This window comes from Bufo gargarizans, chromosome 5 (assembly GCF_014858855.1).
Source record: "Bufo gargarizans isolate SCDJY-AF-19 chromosome 5, ASM1485885v1, whole genome shotgun sequence".
Taxonomy (NCBI): Eukaryota; Metazoa; Chordata; class Amphibia; order Anura; family Bufonidae; genus Bufo; species Bufo gargarizans.
This window is the reverse complement of record NC_058084.1, coordinates 238,392,925-238,410,966: the sequence shown is the minus strand read 5'-3', so window position 1 is coordinate 238,410,966 and position 18,042 is coordinate 238,392,925. Positions and strand designations below refer to the sequence as shown.

Here is an 18,042-nt window from a genome sequence, read left to right as displayed (position 1 = left end):
TGAAATTTTGAAATTGTCTCTATTTTCCAGTAATTCTTGTGGAACACCTAAAGGGTTAACAAAGTTTGTCAAATCAGTTTTGAATACCTTGAGGGGGTTAGTTTCTAGAATGTTGTCATTTGTGGGTGGTTTCTATCATGTAAGCCTTGCAAAGTGACTTCAGACCTGAACTGGTCCCTAAAAATTGGGTTTTTGAAAATTTTGGGAAAATTTCAAGATTTAGTTTTAAACTTCTAAGCCTTGTAACATACCCAAAAAATAAAATATTCCCCAAATGATCCAAACATGAAGTAGACATATGGGAAATGTAAAGTAATAACTATTTTTGGAGGTATTACTATGTATTATAGAAGTAGAGAAATTGAAACTTGGAAATTTTGCAATATATTTTTTACAAAGTTTATATAAAAAAAATGTTTACTTTATTTTACCAGTGTCATGAAGTACAATATGTGACAAAAAAAAAACAATCTCAGAATGGCCTGGATAAGTCAAAGCGTTTTAAAGTTATCAGCACTTAAAGTGACACTGGTCAGATTAGCAAAAAATGGCCAAGTCCTTAAGGTGAAATAGGGCCGAGTCCTCAAGGGGGTTAACTTCACTTTTTATTTTTTTATTTTTACTATTGATTTAGTGCGGGGCTCCTGCACCCCCCTGGCCCCAGCAGTTACATGATCAACCTCCGCCAGAGCAGGAAGCAGCACATTGCTTCCTTATCTGTATACACAGCGCTCCTTATCTGGGGTGCCTTGCTGTCACTGATAGCGGGCCACCGGCACAGCAGCTGCACAATTAGCATGCCACCGGCACAGCAGCTGCACGATTAGCGTGCAGCTATAATCAGTGTTCCCTCTAAGCTGCGCGGGTGCTCGGCCGCGCAGCAACTTATGTGCCCCCGCTCACAAGTTTAACAAGTCTGCTCTCACCCTGCTTCCCCTGCTTCCAAAATACCCACACTAGTGATGAGTTCTTCCTCCTCCTGTGTGCGTGGTAAGCCATCTTAGAAGCTAGACTTCTCCTGAGACTGAGAGCTGCCTGCTACTTAAAGGGAACCTGTCACCTCTACTATGCTACCCTCACTGAGCGTTTCTAAATGTTCATTGTGTTACCCTAAACATATAAAATACACTTTTAATTTCATTTGCAGACAAATTCAATAAGTATTATGCATTTTTGTACTTCCCGCCTTTTATGCAAATTAACATAAAAGAGTCATATCTTACTTGTGTGACCAGAGAAGAGTCATATTTTCAAGCTGTGACTCATCTCAGGTTAATTTGCATATGTATAAAATCGTTTTTTTTACACAATAAAAGCACACAGAGCTATGGGGACTGGGTATTGTGGATGTGCTAGCGGCCATCTAACAACCCATGTCCTCAGCTCTATACCCAAAATACAGGTGACAGGTTCCCTTTAAGTATGCTGGGGACAGTCCTGGAGGGCATGCTGCTGCAGAACACAAGGGGTGAAACTGTGAAAGTACCACTGGCAGGAACACACCATCCCAGTGATAGTCTATCACTGGGATGGTGTGTTCCTGCCTGTAGTTTCACCCATTGACAAGGGCCCTTGTGTTCTGCTGCAGCATGCCCTCCACCTATATACAGCCTATACCTATGCAGCCTACAATTATATACTGCCTATATTTCTATACAGCATATATCTATATACATTCTACACCTATATACAGCATACAACTATATACTGCCTATAACTATATACAGCCAAAATCTATATATAGCCTATACCTATGTACAGTCTACACCGTGTAGACTGTACATAGCTGTAGACTGTATTTAGGTATAGGCTGTATATTGTGGACTGTAAATAGGTATAGGCTGTATATAGGTATAGACCTTATATAGGCATAGACTGTATATGTATATATGCTTTATAGGTGTAGACTGTATATAGGTAAGGTCCTATCAGAGTTAAACCCGACAGCCCAGGACATTTATAGTCAATGGGCAGTCAGGAAGTGTTTAATGAAATTTTGTAGGGTTAATATAGATTGTAGCCCTTCAAACTATATGTGTATTGAGAGTCCACCCCCCACCAATCTGATATTTATGGTTTAACCACTTCAGCCCCGCTAGCTGAAACCCCCTTCATGACCAGAGCACTTTTTACACTTCTGCACTACACTACTTTCACCGTTTATCGCTCGGTCATGCAACTTACCACCCAAATGAATTTTACCTCCTTTTCTTCTCACTAATAGAGCTTTCATTTGGTGGTATTTTATTGCTGCTGACATTTTTACTTTTTTTGTTATTAATCGAAATGTAACGATTTTTTTGCAAAAAAATGACATTTTTCACTTTCAGCTGTAAAATTTTGCAAAAAAAACGACATCCATATATAAATTTTTTGCTAAATTTAGTTCTACATGTCTTTGATAAAAAAAAAATGTTTGAGCAAAAAAAAAAAAATGGTTTGGGTAAAAGTTATAGCGTTTACAAACTATGGTACAAAAATGTGAATTTCCGCTTTTTGAAGCAGCTCTGACTTTCTGAGCACCTGTCATGTTTCCTGAGGTTCTACAATGCCCAAACAGTAGAAAACCCCCACAAATGACCCCATTTCGGAAAGTAGACACCTTAAGGTATTCGCTGATGGGCATAGTGAGTTCATAGAACTTTTTATTTTTTGTCACAGGTTAGCGGAAAATGATGATGATTTTTTATTTTTATTTTTTTCTTACAAAGTCTCATATTCCACTAACTTGCGACAAAAATTAAAAAAATTCTAGGAACTCGCCATGCCCCTCACAGAATACCTTGGGGTGTCTTCTTTCCAAAATGGGGTCACTTGTGGCGTAGTTATACTGCCCTGGCAATTTAGGGGCCCAAATGTGTGAGAAATACCTTGCAATCAAAATGTGTAAAAAATGGCCTGCAAAATCTGAAAGGTGCACTTTGGAATATGTGCCCCTTTGCCCACCTTAGCAGCAAAAAAGTGTGACACATCTGGTATCGCCGTACTCAGGAGAAGTTGGGGAATGTGTTTTGGGGTGTCATTTTACATATACCCATGCTGGGTGAGAGAAATATCTTGGCAAAAGACAACTTTTCCAATTTTTTTATACAAAGTTGGCATTTGACCAAGATATGTCCTCTGGTGGTCGATCCTAACAAAAGGGATCACCAGAGGACCAGGTAGCAGGTATATTAGACGCTGTTATCAAAACAGCGTCTAATATACCTGTTAGGGGTTAAAAAAATCAGATCTCCAGCCTGCCAGCGAGCGATCGCCGCTGGCAGGCTGGAGATCCACTCGCTTACCTTCCGTTCCTGTGAGCGCGCGCGCCTGTGTGCGTGTGCATTCACAGGAAATCCCGACCCTCGCGAGATGACGCGTATATGCGTCGTTGTGCGCAGGGCTGCCGCCTCTGGACCGCACATCTGCGTTAGGCGGTCCGGAGGCGGTTAAAGAGTAACGGTACTTTTACATAAACAAGGAGTTAAAAGTGCTGACTGAGCACTGTGTCTCTCCTCACTTCTGAAGACTGTCTGTGAAGGTTCTCATTTATCCAGGTCATGGTATATATCTGTAAAGAATAAATCAAGGCAACTGGACGTACTGTAGATTTCTTGAAAACGTTTCACTCATTCTTCCAACGAGCTTTCTCAATTCTGAGTGATTGTACAAAAATTCTGGGAATAAATATGTAACTGAATCCACATCTGGTAATTAGACCCAGCATTGGGTCAAAGATGTTGATTCCATTATCCTAATTGGAGTCAGTAGGTGATAAAGACTTCCCAGAAAAAGGTGTCAAGACAGCATTATACGTGGCAGACAATAGATGTTTAACCCCCCCCCACCTCTATTCAAGCTTGGCTTCTCCATTTTTATGTAGATGGCCTCCTTCACGCCTCGTTTGTACCTATCGGCCTCCTTATCCAAAACACGTACTTGACTGTCTTCAAAGGTGTGACCTGTTCCTTTTAGATGTAAGTACACGGCTGAATCTTGACCAGAGGTTTTGGCTCTTCTATGCTGGGCTCTTCTATGCTTCTGAAGATTGAAGTAAAGATGTGCTCAATTGACTTTCTGTTGAGCACAAGGTCCCTTTACACAGGATGATATTACAGCAGATTGTCGGGAAGGAAGTCTTCCTTTGAGATAAACTGCTGGTCGAGGAAACTGCTGCATTTACAGTGCTGCCCATAATTATTCATACCCCTAGCAAATTTTGTAGGTGTCCAGGAGGATTCGGACCACGTCCTCTGAGATTTTCCATAGTGTGCAACATCTTGTATTTTTTGCTCAAATGTAAATAAAAGCTGAGAAATGTTTTTTCCCCACAATAATGCCTCTTGTACATCGTCTTATTATCTTTTGGGAGACACCTATGTAATTTCCCGTCAAAAAATTACTTGCTGGTTGAACAAAAGTAACTAAGTCAAAATTGTACATGCACTGATGTCCTCCAGAGTATGAGGAGGAGTGATCGCTAATGCCATCACTCTTCCCCATACTGACTCGTTGTTTGTAGGCAGGAGATCTTGTTCACACAGTACAATCTGCTGCTAGTAAACATCATCATCGAATTACCGATGAATGGGTGTTTCGCTCATTCATAGGGTAGTTAGCAGTACATTTACACTGCATGATCATCGCTAACGAGTGTCAGCCTCTCTGGTGGCCGGGACCATGGGTGCTAGTGCTTTTTCCTATATTGTGCATGCACACCACCACTGATGGATTGCAGGGTGGTCTGTAACTATGGAAACGATCAGTGAATGCTGTGATGGGAAAATGAACCCAGCCAGCAAAGGAAGCAATATGGATAATAACAATACATCAGTAAGTGGCTTGTGCTAACTTCCTCTACATTATAAATGCCTCTTACTGACGTCAGGCAACCCCTTTAACTCCTTGTTTTAGCAATCGGTGCTCAGACACCACTGAACAAAGTCATTGATGTCACGGACATATCAAAAGTTAATGTAAAGTACAGTTACTCTATAATCTACAGATAGGACATCAATATTGTAATCCTGGAAAACATCTGTCTACCACACCTCGTGCCCGCTTGACGTCGCCTACGTCGAGCTCACGAGACGCGGTATGGTCATGGGTTACCAAAAACATGATGTTATGCCCTCCAGAGGAGCAGGTAAGGTAAGCGTGGTACAGTTTACACAGACACCTCCTGTCCACGCGGGCACAGAGAGGCAACAAGCTAAGAGAGCCTTTTCACTGCCGCAGTGAAAACAGCGCTGTCTCAGTTTGGGTATCTGCCACGGGATTATATAGGACGAGAAAGAAACCCGCGGTAGCTTATAACTAGGCCAAAACACAGACTTGGGGATTCATGATCGAGATACAAGATAGCACAAGATTAAATTATATATTTATATTGCCGTAAGGGCACACTAGATATAACACAATATACACAGAGACTAAATACAGTGGTCTGAGGTTACAGATGCAGATTATATGGGGTACAACAGAGTTAAGCAGAGAAAGTCAATTACTGGGTAGATGAACGTTCCTTTGGGTCATAAGGGTGGAATAGGCCTTGGCTGCAGTAGGGTTGGACGATATCAAAAATTATCAGACGATAACGATATTAAAAAATTTATCGCGATAACGATATATATCGCGATAAATACCCGTTTAAAAGAAAAAAAACCACAAGGAGATGTTATACTGTATGGGGGGCCACAAGGAGACGTTATACTGTATGGGGGGCCACAAGGAGGCGTTATACTGTATGGGGGCAGCCACAAGGAGGTGTTATACTGTATGGGGGCAGCCACAAGGAGGCGTTATACTGTATGGGGGGCCACAAGGAGACATTATACTGTATGGGGGGCCACAAGGAGACGTTATACTGTATGGGGGCAGCCACAAGGAGGCGTTATACTGTATGGGGGCAGCCACAAGGAGGCGTTATACTGTATGGGGGGCCACAAGGAGACGTTATACTGTATGGGGGCAGCCACAAGGAGGCTTTATACTGTATGGGGGCAGCCACAAGGAGGCTTTATACTGTATGGGGGCAGCCACAAGGAGGCGTTATACTGTATGGGGGCAGCCACAAGGAGGCGTTATACTGTATGGGGGCAGCCACAAGGAGGAGTTATACTGTATGGGGGCAGCCACAAGGAGACATTATACTGTATGGGGGGCCACAAGGAGACGTTATACTGTATGGGGGCAGCCACAAGGAGACATTATACTGTATGGGGGGCCACAAGGAGATGTTATACTGTATGGGGGCAGCCACAAGGAGACATTGCACTGTATGGGGGGCCACAAGGAGACGTTGCACTGTATGGGGGGCCTCAAGGAGACGTTATACTGTATGGGGGCAGCCACAAGGAGACGTTATACTGTATGGGGGGCCTCAAGGAGACGTTATACTGTATGGGGGCAGCCACAAGGAGGCGTTACACTGTATGGGGGGCCGCAAGGAGGCGTTACACTGTATGGGGGGCCGCAAGGAGGCGTTACACTGTATGGGGGGCCACAAGGAGGCGTTACACTGTATGGGGGGGCCGCAAGGAGGCGTTACACTGTATGGGGGGGCCACAAGGAGGCGTTACACTGTATGGGGGGCCACAAGGAGGCGTTACACTGTATGGGGGGCCACAAGGAGGCGTTACACTGTATGGGGGGCCACAAGGAGGCGTTACACTGTATGGGGGGCCACAAGGAGGCGTTACACTGTATGGGGGGGCCACAAGGAGGCGTTACACTGTTTGGGGGGCCACAAGGAGGCGTTATAATAAGGTCTTGTGACCACAGGCCACCATACATGCAGTAATACTTTGCGATATACCTTTCCCACGGCTGCCTCGCTTGTGTGCTCTGATTCTGACATCAGATGCCGGTGGGCGGAGATTTGAATATGGGAGCGAGGAGGAGGGAGAGCCGGGGCGGCCGCTGCGGGAAGTAGTAAGTTTATAATTTCGTCACCAGAGCACACTAGTGAGGCAGCCGCAGGAAAAGTCTCTCCAGAGACACCAGTACTCACACAGGGGATCGATTCGCCACATATACAATAGAGCCGGCACTGGTGGGTGACGACGGTGATGATGTCAGATGGTGGGTGGAGACTTGGGGAGGAGGAGCAAGAAGGAGCCAGGCCAGGAGCGAGAGGAAGTAATGTTACTCAGCGGCAGCGCTATGCAAGGTGCAGGGGCGGGCGAGCGCACGTTTAGAAGCGGTCAGCGCACAATGTGCGCTGACCGCTTTGATGACGTCACAAAATACTGCAGTATTTTGGAAACAGCAATATCGACATATCGCCGTTTTTTTAATACCGCGGTATATCGTGATACCGGTATTCGCCCAACCCTAGGCTGCAGTCACGTGGGGGCGGTGAGGTCAGCTGGTTCCTGGTCTCTCCAAACACATTGGCATGATGTAACCCCCTCAGGAAATAGCCACCGCCCTCTGGCTTGCATGGGCTTATGACCTGTAGCCCGTCGCTCCCCAGCCTATGGGTAGGGTCCACCCCTCCTTCTCTGGTGCTGGGAGCAAATGACCCATAAGGCTCATAGCCCCAGACTAGCATGTCACAGCAAGATGGTTCCGGGCCCAATTGATCCGCCTGGGTTCCGGCTACAACTAGAGTCCAAGTTTGAAGCAGGGCCCTCCTGTGGAGTTCACTACCTCTGCTATCTGTCAGCAAATGGGGGTGTGAGGACATGGCTGACCGTAAATATTAATCCATATTCCTCACAAGATCTTTATTTAACATTTGATATAATTAATAAATATGTTTTATATTACGTACAGAATTGGTTGTTTTTCCCTATTTTTGAGTTTAGTTTTTTTTTACATTTCAGCTAAGTGTCTGGAACGTTAGCAACGGGTAATGATATGTTGGAAAGTGAACAAACGGTGCCATACCGTCGCCTGGAAGCTGCTGCACAAAAGTTTGCAAAGGTGGTTATTCCAACAGATTTGGAAAGGTTGAGGAACCATCAGATAAATATTGAAAAGGTTAGTTTCTTTTACTGTTTCACTTCAAGTACTCTAAGCCAGGTTGGCCTTTTTGATCTTTTATTGTGAAATAGCATTTAGTAATATTTTTTTTTTATTACAGCAAGTTATGCCATAATTTTCTGATTGGTGGGTGTCTGATGGCCATGGGAGATGTCCTGTTATTTAGCAGTTAGGATTTTTTTTATTTATTTAGTCATTGTTTGGGTATTCTTGCCTAATAGTTTTTTTCCTGTTATTTTTAGTATCAAAGGTGTAGATCATGGGAACAGTTGCACAAGGAGCATATCAATGCCAGACGTACGGTGCAGGTAAATAAAATATCTGATGTCTCAGCTAGTTAAACATTTGTCCATTTATATGTATGTGTGTGTGTATATATATTACACACAATAAGATAAAATGGTAGTACAGATAATAGCAATGAGCGGGTGCAGCGCCCTATGGGAATAAGCGATTACCCACCATACAAAATACCAGAAAAAGGGAAGTACTCCAAAAATTAAAAAATATAAACCTTTTATTCACCTTTATTAGTTTGACGAACATGACAAAAGACTTCAGTTGTTGACTGGACCTCCAAATTTCCCAGATCACTATTTCATTGAGCATCTGCCAAATGTAATGGAAAAACAAATCTACTCCATAGGGTCTTTGCAACCCACAGATTCATCTGCTTCTAACATGGTGCTGGATACCACAGCACACATCAGAGATCTTGTAGAATACATGCCCCAGTGGTTCAGAAATGTCTGTGTATGCTGTGGGGAGAGTGGAGAAAGCCACTGCCATACAGGGGCTTATCTCCCCAGAGAACAAAAGGATTGAGCGAAAATATTATTAACGCCTGATCCTTGTCTCCCCTCAACATCATGGTCAGGGCAGAGTTGGACGCTCCCCACACACATTAGTGTGCCAGTCAAACCCACTGTTCTCAGCAATGACAATTTGCCTCAGTTAATGAAAGTGAACATTATGCTTCAGCAGTGAATTAAATGTAACATAATTTGTATTTTAAAGTAAATCTTAAATATTTTACACTAAGTTTTGTCAGAAAATAGTGCCTAAATTAATTAAATAGCTATGGCACTTAGTCGTATTACATGTATTCTGTCCTTGCTGTAAGCTTTCTAGCTGTTTGCCAATGGATTTACGTTCTATTTGTTTACAAGGCAAACAGATTAATTATTATGATACCAAATGTTCTTCTGTGCACACTTTTGTTTCAAATGAGACGCTTGTAAATGCATTAGGAAGCCTTGAGTCAATATTTGTTTGAAACATTTAGCTGATGGTTTTAGGCAAATATATGCACTACCACTTTACTGCTAATCAATGCTTGTATAATTAGAATAGTTATCATTTTTTATTTACACAACTTAATTATTTGTTATCATGCTAAGCATATTAAAATATAATTAAAGTGTTTCAGATACTGAAGAAAATTACAGGAAATGTTGATGTGTTGGATACTTTTGTAATAAATTGTCATGAGTTTTCTGCCAACCTGGTTAAAAGTGGTCTCTACTTTCCAAATATGCTCATGCAAAATTCACACTGCATTGCACTGAGGTAACACTTGCCCACTATTGGTTCAATATGCAGAATGGGATGAACTGTATTAACTTGTGTGACCATGTTAGCTTGGGGGACAAGGCTTTACACCAGTGCTGTGTAAGGCCTCTTTCACGTGACCGTATGGCTTTTTCAGTGTTTCGCGGTCCGTTTTTCACGGATCCATTGCTAAGTTTTTTTGTTTCCGTTTCTGTTCCGTTTTCCGTAAGGCATATACAGTATACAGTAATTGCATACCAAAAAATTGGGCTGGGCATAACATTTTCTATAGATGGTTCCGCAAAAACGGAACAGATACGGAAGACATACAGAGGCATTTCTGTATGTGTTCTGTTTTTTTTTGCGGACCCATTGACTTGAATGGAGCCATGGAACGTGATTTGCGGTTAATAATACGACATGTTCTATCTTTCAATGGTACGGAAATACGGAAATGGAATGCATGCAGAATAATTGAAATGAATGGTTTCGTATAAGGAATGCAATAAACGGCTCATAAACTGGAAAAAAAGAACGGTCATGTGAAAGAGGCCTAACGCCCGCATTTACATACTTACATATGTTGAAAAGAAGCACGTCTTTCAGTTTCAACCTCTCTTAGATTTCTTATGCAACATTATTAGGCTTGTTGCACACTGCCGCTACAGCCTTCCCGCAGGCTGTTCTGGGATAGAATGCTGGGAATCAGCCAGACAAAAACCTCTGTGTGCAGCAGTATTTGTCCGGCCGATTCTCAATATCTTCCGCTGGACCCCATTATAGTTATTGGGGCCGGGCGGCATCCTGGCAGTGCCCGGCAGTACTGGATCTGACAGGCTATTCCCGGTTGGAACAGCCTGCTGCATTAGTTAACCGTAGTGTGAAACAAGCTTAAGAGTAATAGTAATCATCCTTGGAACACATACATCATGTGCCAGTTCTATGTACTGACCACATGTATTTATACATGTAAATGAGATTACCATCTTTTTTCTAAGCTGAACAAGCCTAGTTTTTTAAGCCTCTCATTATAACAGAGACCTTCCATTCCAATTAACATTCTGGTTACCTACCTCTGAACTCTTTTTAGCTCTATAAATAGGGTCACTGGCAGTGGCGTCTCTAGCTTTCAAATTTTGGGGGGGCACACTGGGGGCCAGGACAAAAGTAGGGGGGGCAGCTATAACAACGATATATTTACACAAGTACACTTAGAAATGCTGCGATACTTTACCCAATACCTAAAACCGCAACAGGGAAGAAAAGTCCAGCTGTCTGTGGATGACACTGCTATGGGGGGGATCTGTGGATGCCACATACCGTGTAATGTATAGCATCTTATGCTATATGTGTCATCCACAGATCCACCCCATGACAGTGTCATCCCCATTTCCCCCTCCATAACAGTGTCATCCACAGATCCCCCTCCCCGCCACTCACAGGAGTGTACATTTGACATTTCTAAACCGTAATCCATATCCTGCAGTAACTTTAACTTTAAATCAGGATTAAGCGGCCGCTCATCTCTACTAGTACCTTAACCTTACACCACTCGGCTAGCTTCGGTAACAGGGCCAGGCTACAGCCTACAGGTCCTGCCTGTTAGTTGTTATCGAGCGAGTGCTGATTTCTGCAGGTCAGAGGATACGGATTACAGTTTAGAAGAAATGTACACTCCTGTGAGCAGTCCAGACCAGTGGCGGATCCAGAGCCTGGTCTCGGGAGGGGCACTTCCAGATTATTTTCTGTCCACCGCCACAGAACAAGGGTGCTTATAGAACAGACTGCACAGTGTACCGGTATACTATATATTGTGGGGCACAGCGTGGCGGTATACTGTATATTGTGGGGCACAGTGTAGGCTATATGTGTATAACAAACATATTTGACATGAAGACTTACAGTTACTTGGCTTGGCCCTTGGGGGTCTCGGACGCCACTTCCACACTTTGGCCGGGGGCTCGGCGGAGCTGATGTGTTTTATCCTAATGAGAAAGATTTCATAATAAGGATTTGGAGAAGAGGCAGAGGAATAGCAGAGCAGGGAGAGGCTGGTGCTGCTACTAGGGGTCATACCATGTGGGAGTAATAAAGCCCACCATAATGCCCCCCGGTAGTAATAATTCTCCTTATAATGTGACAATGCAAAAAATACCCCCTTATGCCCCCAGTTGAGCTAATGTCCCCCATAATGTGCCAGTATAAAATACCCCTATATAGTGCCCCCAGTAAATGCCCCATAGTGCTCCTCTCCCCCTTCCTCCTAGTGCCCCCATAATGTACCAGTATAAAATGCCCCAGTAGATGCCCTCAATGTCCCCCATAATTTTGCAAGTATAAATTACCCCTTCTTAGTGCCCCCGTAGATGACTCCACGTGCCAGTAATAAGACCCACATTACGTGCCAGTAATAAGACCCCCATCATGTGCCAGTAATAAGCCCCCCATCATGTGCCAGTATTAGGTCCCCCCCATCATGTGCCAGTATTAGGTCCCCCCCATCATGTGCCAGTATTAAGCCCCCCCATCATGTGCCAGTATTAAGGCCCCCCCTTCATGTGCCATTATTAAGTAAGTACCCCCCCTTCATGTGCCATTATTAAGTAAGTCCCCCCCAATGTGCCATTATTAAGTAAGCCCCCCCATCATGTGCCATTATTAGGTAAGTCCCCCCCCCCCCCCCCCCCCAAGTATCACTATTGTAAAAAAAAAAAAAAAATTATACTTACCTCAGTGTCAGCGATGCGATGCAGGCCTCTTCTGGCCTGTGTCCCACGCTGTATGGCTCAGGCGGCGCGATGACGTCATCGCACGCCTGCGCCGGCCTCTGATAGGCTGCAGGCACTAGACCGGCAGCCTATCAGAGCAAGGGGAAGGGACACGCCTCTCCCTCCCCTGCACCGCCGCTTAGTGATAGGAAGTTTGGATCTTTTAGGTGAATCGGTTCATTTGAATCAGCTCATTCAAATGAACCAATTCATGAATCGGATATTCGGTTCACTTGGTGAGTCAGACTGCTGAGCTGACTCGCAAGTGAACCGAAGACTCTAGGTGCCGGTGCGCATGCGCAGATGCTTGATACATTCGATTCACTCACTACTTGCTCCGCTGCTGACTCAGTGCAGTCGGCTCGTCTTCTTCAGCTCTCTCTGAACTCTGATTACTAGTATTGAGTGATTTATTATAGTAAAGGGAAGCTGAGGCTGACGCCGGACAGGAGGAGTCAGGAGTCAGACAGGAGTCAGAAGCTGTCACTGTGGTGTGCAATGTGAATTGTTGTCTGTTGTGCATTGTTACCCACAGTGACAACAGTCTGACACTGACAGTACAATCCATAAAGGTGATGTGAACCCACCCTTAGGCCCCTTTCACACTTGCGTTGTCCGGATCCGGCATAGAGTTCCGTCGTCGGGGCTCTATGCCGGAAGAATCCTGATCAGGATTATACCCATGCATTCTGAATGGAGAGAAATCCGTTCAGGATGCATCAGGATGTCTTCCGTTCCGGAACGGAACGTTTTTTGGCTGGAGAAAATACCGCAGCATGCAGTACTTTTTGCTCCGGCCAAAAATCCTGAAGACTTGCCGCAAGGCCGGATCCGGAATTAATGCCCATTGAAAGGCATTGATCCGGATCCGGCCTTAAGCTAAACGTCGTTTCTGCGCATTGCCGGATACGACGTTTAGCTTTTTCTGAATGGTTACCATGGATGCCGGGACGCTAAAGTCCTGGCAGCCATGGTAAAGTGCAGCGGGGAGTGGCATACTTACCGTCCGTGCGGCTCCCGGGGCGCTCCAGAGTGACGTCAGGGCGCCCCAGGCGCATGGATGACGTGATCGCATGTACACATGATCCATGCGCATGGGGCGCTCTGACGTCATTCTGGAGCGCCCCGGGAGCCGCACGGACTGTAAGTATGCCGCTCCCCCGCTCCTCACTACTACTATGGCAACCGGGACTTTAATAGCGTCCTGGCTGCCATAGTAACACTGAAAGCATTTTGAAGACGGATCCGTCTTCAAATGCTTTCAGTACACTTGCGTTTTTCCGGATCCGGCGTGTACCTCCGGCAAGTGGAGTACACGCCGGATCCGGACAACGCAAGTGTGAAAGGGCCCTTAGTTATATAGCTACTGAATGAGATGCCTTTAACATATATATCTCCTGAGAAGCCAATTTGATTCTAAAGGGTTAATTTAATTCAACCTGTAATCTAAACTCTTGTGTCATCTGTCACTTCTCCTGTCCCTTAATCTTATCACTGCTGCAACAAAAGCAGCCTCAGCCTCAGTGTAAGCTGTTCTACCCTCTGACTCACGGCTCTTTTAACTCAATGAATCGAATGAGTCACAAACTAAGTCGGATCTTTAGATTCTTTTAACTTGTGACTCATTCGATTCCTTTCTATTCTTAGACTCCCTGCACTTACTTGTGTGACTCAGACGACTCGATTCAGAGAGCTGCTGGTGTGCTGTGCTTGCCTTGCCCCCTCAGCTCTGGCCGGTGATTGGTTGGTGGGCGGCCAACCAATCACTCTGAGATCATATTACCCTCCTCCCCATCCCTCCCTCAGGCTCCGGCTCCCTGAGTCCCTGCTGCCAGCAGCGTGAGGTGAGAGAGAGACTGTGACTGAGCTGAGCTGAACTCGGATCAGTCAAGTGAATGCTGCTGGCAGCAGGGGGGGGCGGGCGCATTTTAGTTGGGGGGGCACATGGGGGGGCCCAGCATGATGTTGGGGGGGCCGTGGCCCCCTCTGGCCCCCCCTGGCGACGCCACTGGTCACTGGTGCTCACACACACTGCATAAATAGGACAATGTAGGAGTTGCTGCAAGTCTCAGTGCCGTTCAGTGCACTGCAACAATCTAGATAGAGCAGAATTAAAACATAGGTGACCTGTGCTTTCTATAATAAAAGCAGGCCAATCTAACAAGACCAAGAGTGAATCTAAAACCGCATACCACGTGCCTCCCTGCAGCACAGCTACTAACAAGCATCCCTGTCATAAAATATGGGTACCTGCCCTCCTAGCTGGGACCACACAGTGGAAGTACCCCCCAGTTTACGGAGGGAATGACTGTTAGTCAACCGTGTTGCACAGCGGCACGTGGTATGCAGTTTTAGTTTTACTATTGGTCTTGTCAGATTAGGTTGTTATTATTATAGGGAGTGCAAGTCTCATTTGTTTTATTTTTGCCCTTTCTAGCTCAACTATATCCTTTATATTACATAGACCTGCCGCCTCCAACTCAAAAACATCTCCCACATCCGCGCTTTCCTTAACTTTGAATCTGCGAAAATGCCTGTACATGCCCTCATCATCTCCTGCCTAGACTATTGCAACATTCTCATCTGTGGCTTTCCATCTAGCACTCTCGCACCCCTCCAATCTATCCTTAACTCTGCTGCCCGACTAATCCACCTCTCACCCTGTTACTCCTCTGCCTCTCCCCTCTGCCAATCACTTCACTGGCTCCCCATTTCCCAGCAAATTCAGTTCAAAATACTAACAAATACATACAATGCTGTCCACAACCTGTCCCCTCCCTACATCTCTGAGCTACTTTCCCGATACATCCCCACACGCAATCTCTGATCCTCACAAGACCTCCTTCTCTCCTCTCCTCTTATCGCCTCTTCCCACAATCGCCTCCAAGATTTCTCCTATGCATCCCCCATACTCTGGAACTCACTACCCCAACATATCAGACTCTCACCTACAGTGGAATCCTTCAAAAGAAACCTAAAAACCCACCTCTTCAGACAAGCCTACAACCAGTGACCCTGCTGCCTCTATACAGCCATGCCCAGCTTCACCCTCATCTACTTGTGTCCTTCCCCTATACCATGTAGATTGTAAGCCCTCACGGGCAGGGCCTCTCTCCTTCTGTACCAGTTTTTAACTTGTCTTGTTTATGCTTAGTGCAATTGTCTGTATTTTGTATGTATACCCCTTTTCATATGTACAGCGCTATGGAATGAATGGCGCTTTAATAATAAATAATAATAGATTTCAAAACGGAATCCCATATTCAAGATGTTGCCTTACGAGGGGTAATACTACCTTGGGATCAAGGTTTTATATCTCTTTTCATACATTCTTAAATTATCTTTATGCACCTGATGTCTGACATTGAGTACTGCTGCTTAGCTTACATGTAAGCAGAATATCCAAGTCATTTTATTGTTCTATTGTCCCCAGTTTTATTCCACTTAGTGTATATGCATCAAAATGATTTCTGGGCCTACATGCATTACTACAGATTTTATCAACTTTAAAATTCATCTGCAGCATTCTAGCCCGTGCTGCCAGATTATCTAGGTCTTACTGTAACATTTGACAGTCAAGCTCAGTTTATGTATTCTACACAGTTTTGTCATCTGCAAAAATGACACTTTACTCCCAATCATGTCTACAAGATCATTAATAGATTAAGTGAATTGGGTCTAATACAGATATTTGTTAGGCTACTTTCACACTAGCGTTCGTCGGTCCGCTCGTGAGCTCCGTTTGAAGGGGCTCACGAGCGGACCCGAACGCAGCCGTCCAGCCCTGATGCAGTCTGAATGGAGCGGATCCGCTCAGACTGCATCAGTCTGGCGGCGTTCAGCCTCCGCTCCGCTCGCCTCCGCACGGACAGGCGGACAGCTGAACGCTGCTTGCCGCGTTCGGGTGTCCCCCTGGCCGTGCGGAGGTGTGCGGATCCGTCCAGACTTACAATGTAAGTCAATGGGGACGGATCCGTTTGAAGATGCCACAATATGGCTCAATCTTCAAGCGGATCCGTCCCCCATTGACTTTACATTGAAAGTCTGGACGGATCCGTCCGAGGCTATTTTCACACTTAGCTTTTTTTTGCTAATATAATGCAGACGGATCCGTTCTGAACGGAGCCTCCGTCTGCATTATTACGATCGGATCCGTTCAGAACGGATCCGATCGAACGCTAGTGTGAAAGTAGCCTTACCTGTTGCTGACTTTAGCAAATTATGTTACACAATCTAGATACATCTGCCACATAATTTGCACTTACCGCCTTATAGAAGTTGTCTTTCATTTAGAGAACAGACATAGAGAATGGTAAATGAGAACGGCCTGCAAGCTTGTCCTCGCCCATGCCACGCCTCAATTTTAGACCTGGCCTGAGCGGGGCGTAGTTGCAGATAGGCGTATGCTGAAATATCATTCACTTATGTATGATAGTCCTGTAGACGTACTACTCAGAAAATATATTTTACTCCCTATCTAAAGTACGTTAAAAACTCTTTATTCGATAATATTAAAATCCGATCTCCACACGAATAGGCTTGATAGGGTGAATTGGAATATATCAGACTCTTATTATGCTGATTCCTAATAAAACCCTACCACTGGAACTCCTTTATGTTTAGGAGTATATAAATAATGGTGCAAATCCTCTAATGATCCTAAAAGGATATTGCTCACACTGCACATTACGGGGCTGTAAACCCTTAAATCAGTGCTGTATAGGATCCCATAAATCGGACGTGAGATCCCTAGTGAGCATAGATAGATCATAGAAACTCCTTCATGTTTAGGAGTATATGATCTGTGGACCGTTGCTATATAGGATCCCACACTTGGAGGATTTGTCACTAATGGGCTCAGATATAGAAGCGAGAGTCAGTCTGCATATGTTTCCTACGCTGCAGTGAATTGCTTGATGCGTTTCCCTATCCGACTATTGTCGGTATGTTCATCAAGAGCATTAGATGCCATGTATTGTAACCCTGATGGTGGGTCTACAACAATTATGCCAAGCACTTCGAAGTCCACTGACTACAAAGACGTTGCACGCTTCTGATGTCGTGCGTGCAGCAACGAGCCTCCGGCATGTATTGGCCGTGACGCGCGTGAGGTATGTGCTTGTTTAAATGGAGAAAACTCCTCCCCACTGCTTACCAAGCCTCTAGGAGACATCCAATAGGTGAACGCTCGCCGTATGACCGCACCTACTCCTGTCGTCATCACAAGGGGACGGACAGCCCATAACGCAGTCATCAGCGTCAGCTCCGCCTGCTCCCAGCATCATTCGTCGCTATGGCAAGAGGGAGTATAAACTTGTGACGTTTGCTTGAGTCACCAAATAGGCGGGGTTAAATAACCCACGGATTAACTTCAAAGTACAGGTAGACCCAGCGTTTATATGATCGGAACACATATTAATAAACATGAATGGATTCCCAGAGTGAAAACAGGGAGAGCCCGTCCTATAACAGGGAAAAACAGTTATATATGTAGAACCAGATACAGCATGGGTAAAAGGTGGTACCTATCCATGCAGTCCCTATAGAGTCCCCATAACTCGCGAAAGCGACCTGGTTACTGGGGATATATGGGACATGTTGGAGTTCTACTTAATAAATGTATATCGGGGACACACTAAGAACCCAGCATCCTGGGTAGGTTCCACATATAATCAAAAGAGAGAGACATGAAAAGAGATCATTCATTGCGTGCAAGAGTATTCAGATTAGGGACAGGAGAACATTTCTCACA

The 18,042-nt window shown here is 44.9% G+C and overlaps 1 protein-coding gene across 3 annotated transcripts in view; it reads left to right on the top strand.

Annotated features, from left to right (window-relative positions):
* Positions 1 to 18,042, top strand: part of STX17 (syntaxin 17) — a 143,276-nt gene that overhangs the window by 46,100 nt on the left and 79,134 nt on the right. For 2 of the 3 annotated variants that reach the window (XM_044293685.1, XM_044293686.1), the window contains exons 2-3: positions 7,812 to 7,968; positions 8,214 to 8,279. In XM_044293685.1, coding sequence (XP_044149620.1) covers positions 7,846 to 7,968; positions 8,214 to 8,279 — 189 coding nt within the window. In that variant the 5' untranslated portion in view covers positions 7,812 to 7,845. Of the gene's footprint in view, positions 1 to 3,902; positions 3,960 to 7,811; positions 7,969 to 8,213; positions 8,280 to 18,042 lie in introns of those variants that run through there. The other variant, XM_044293687.1, reaches the window with a different exon arrangement.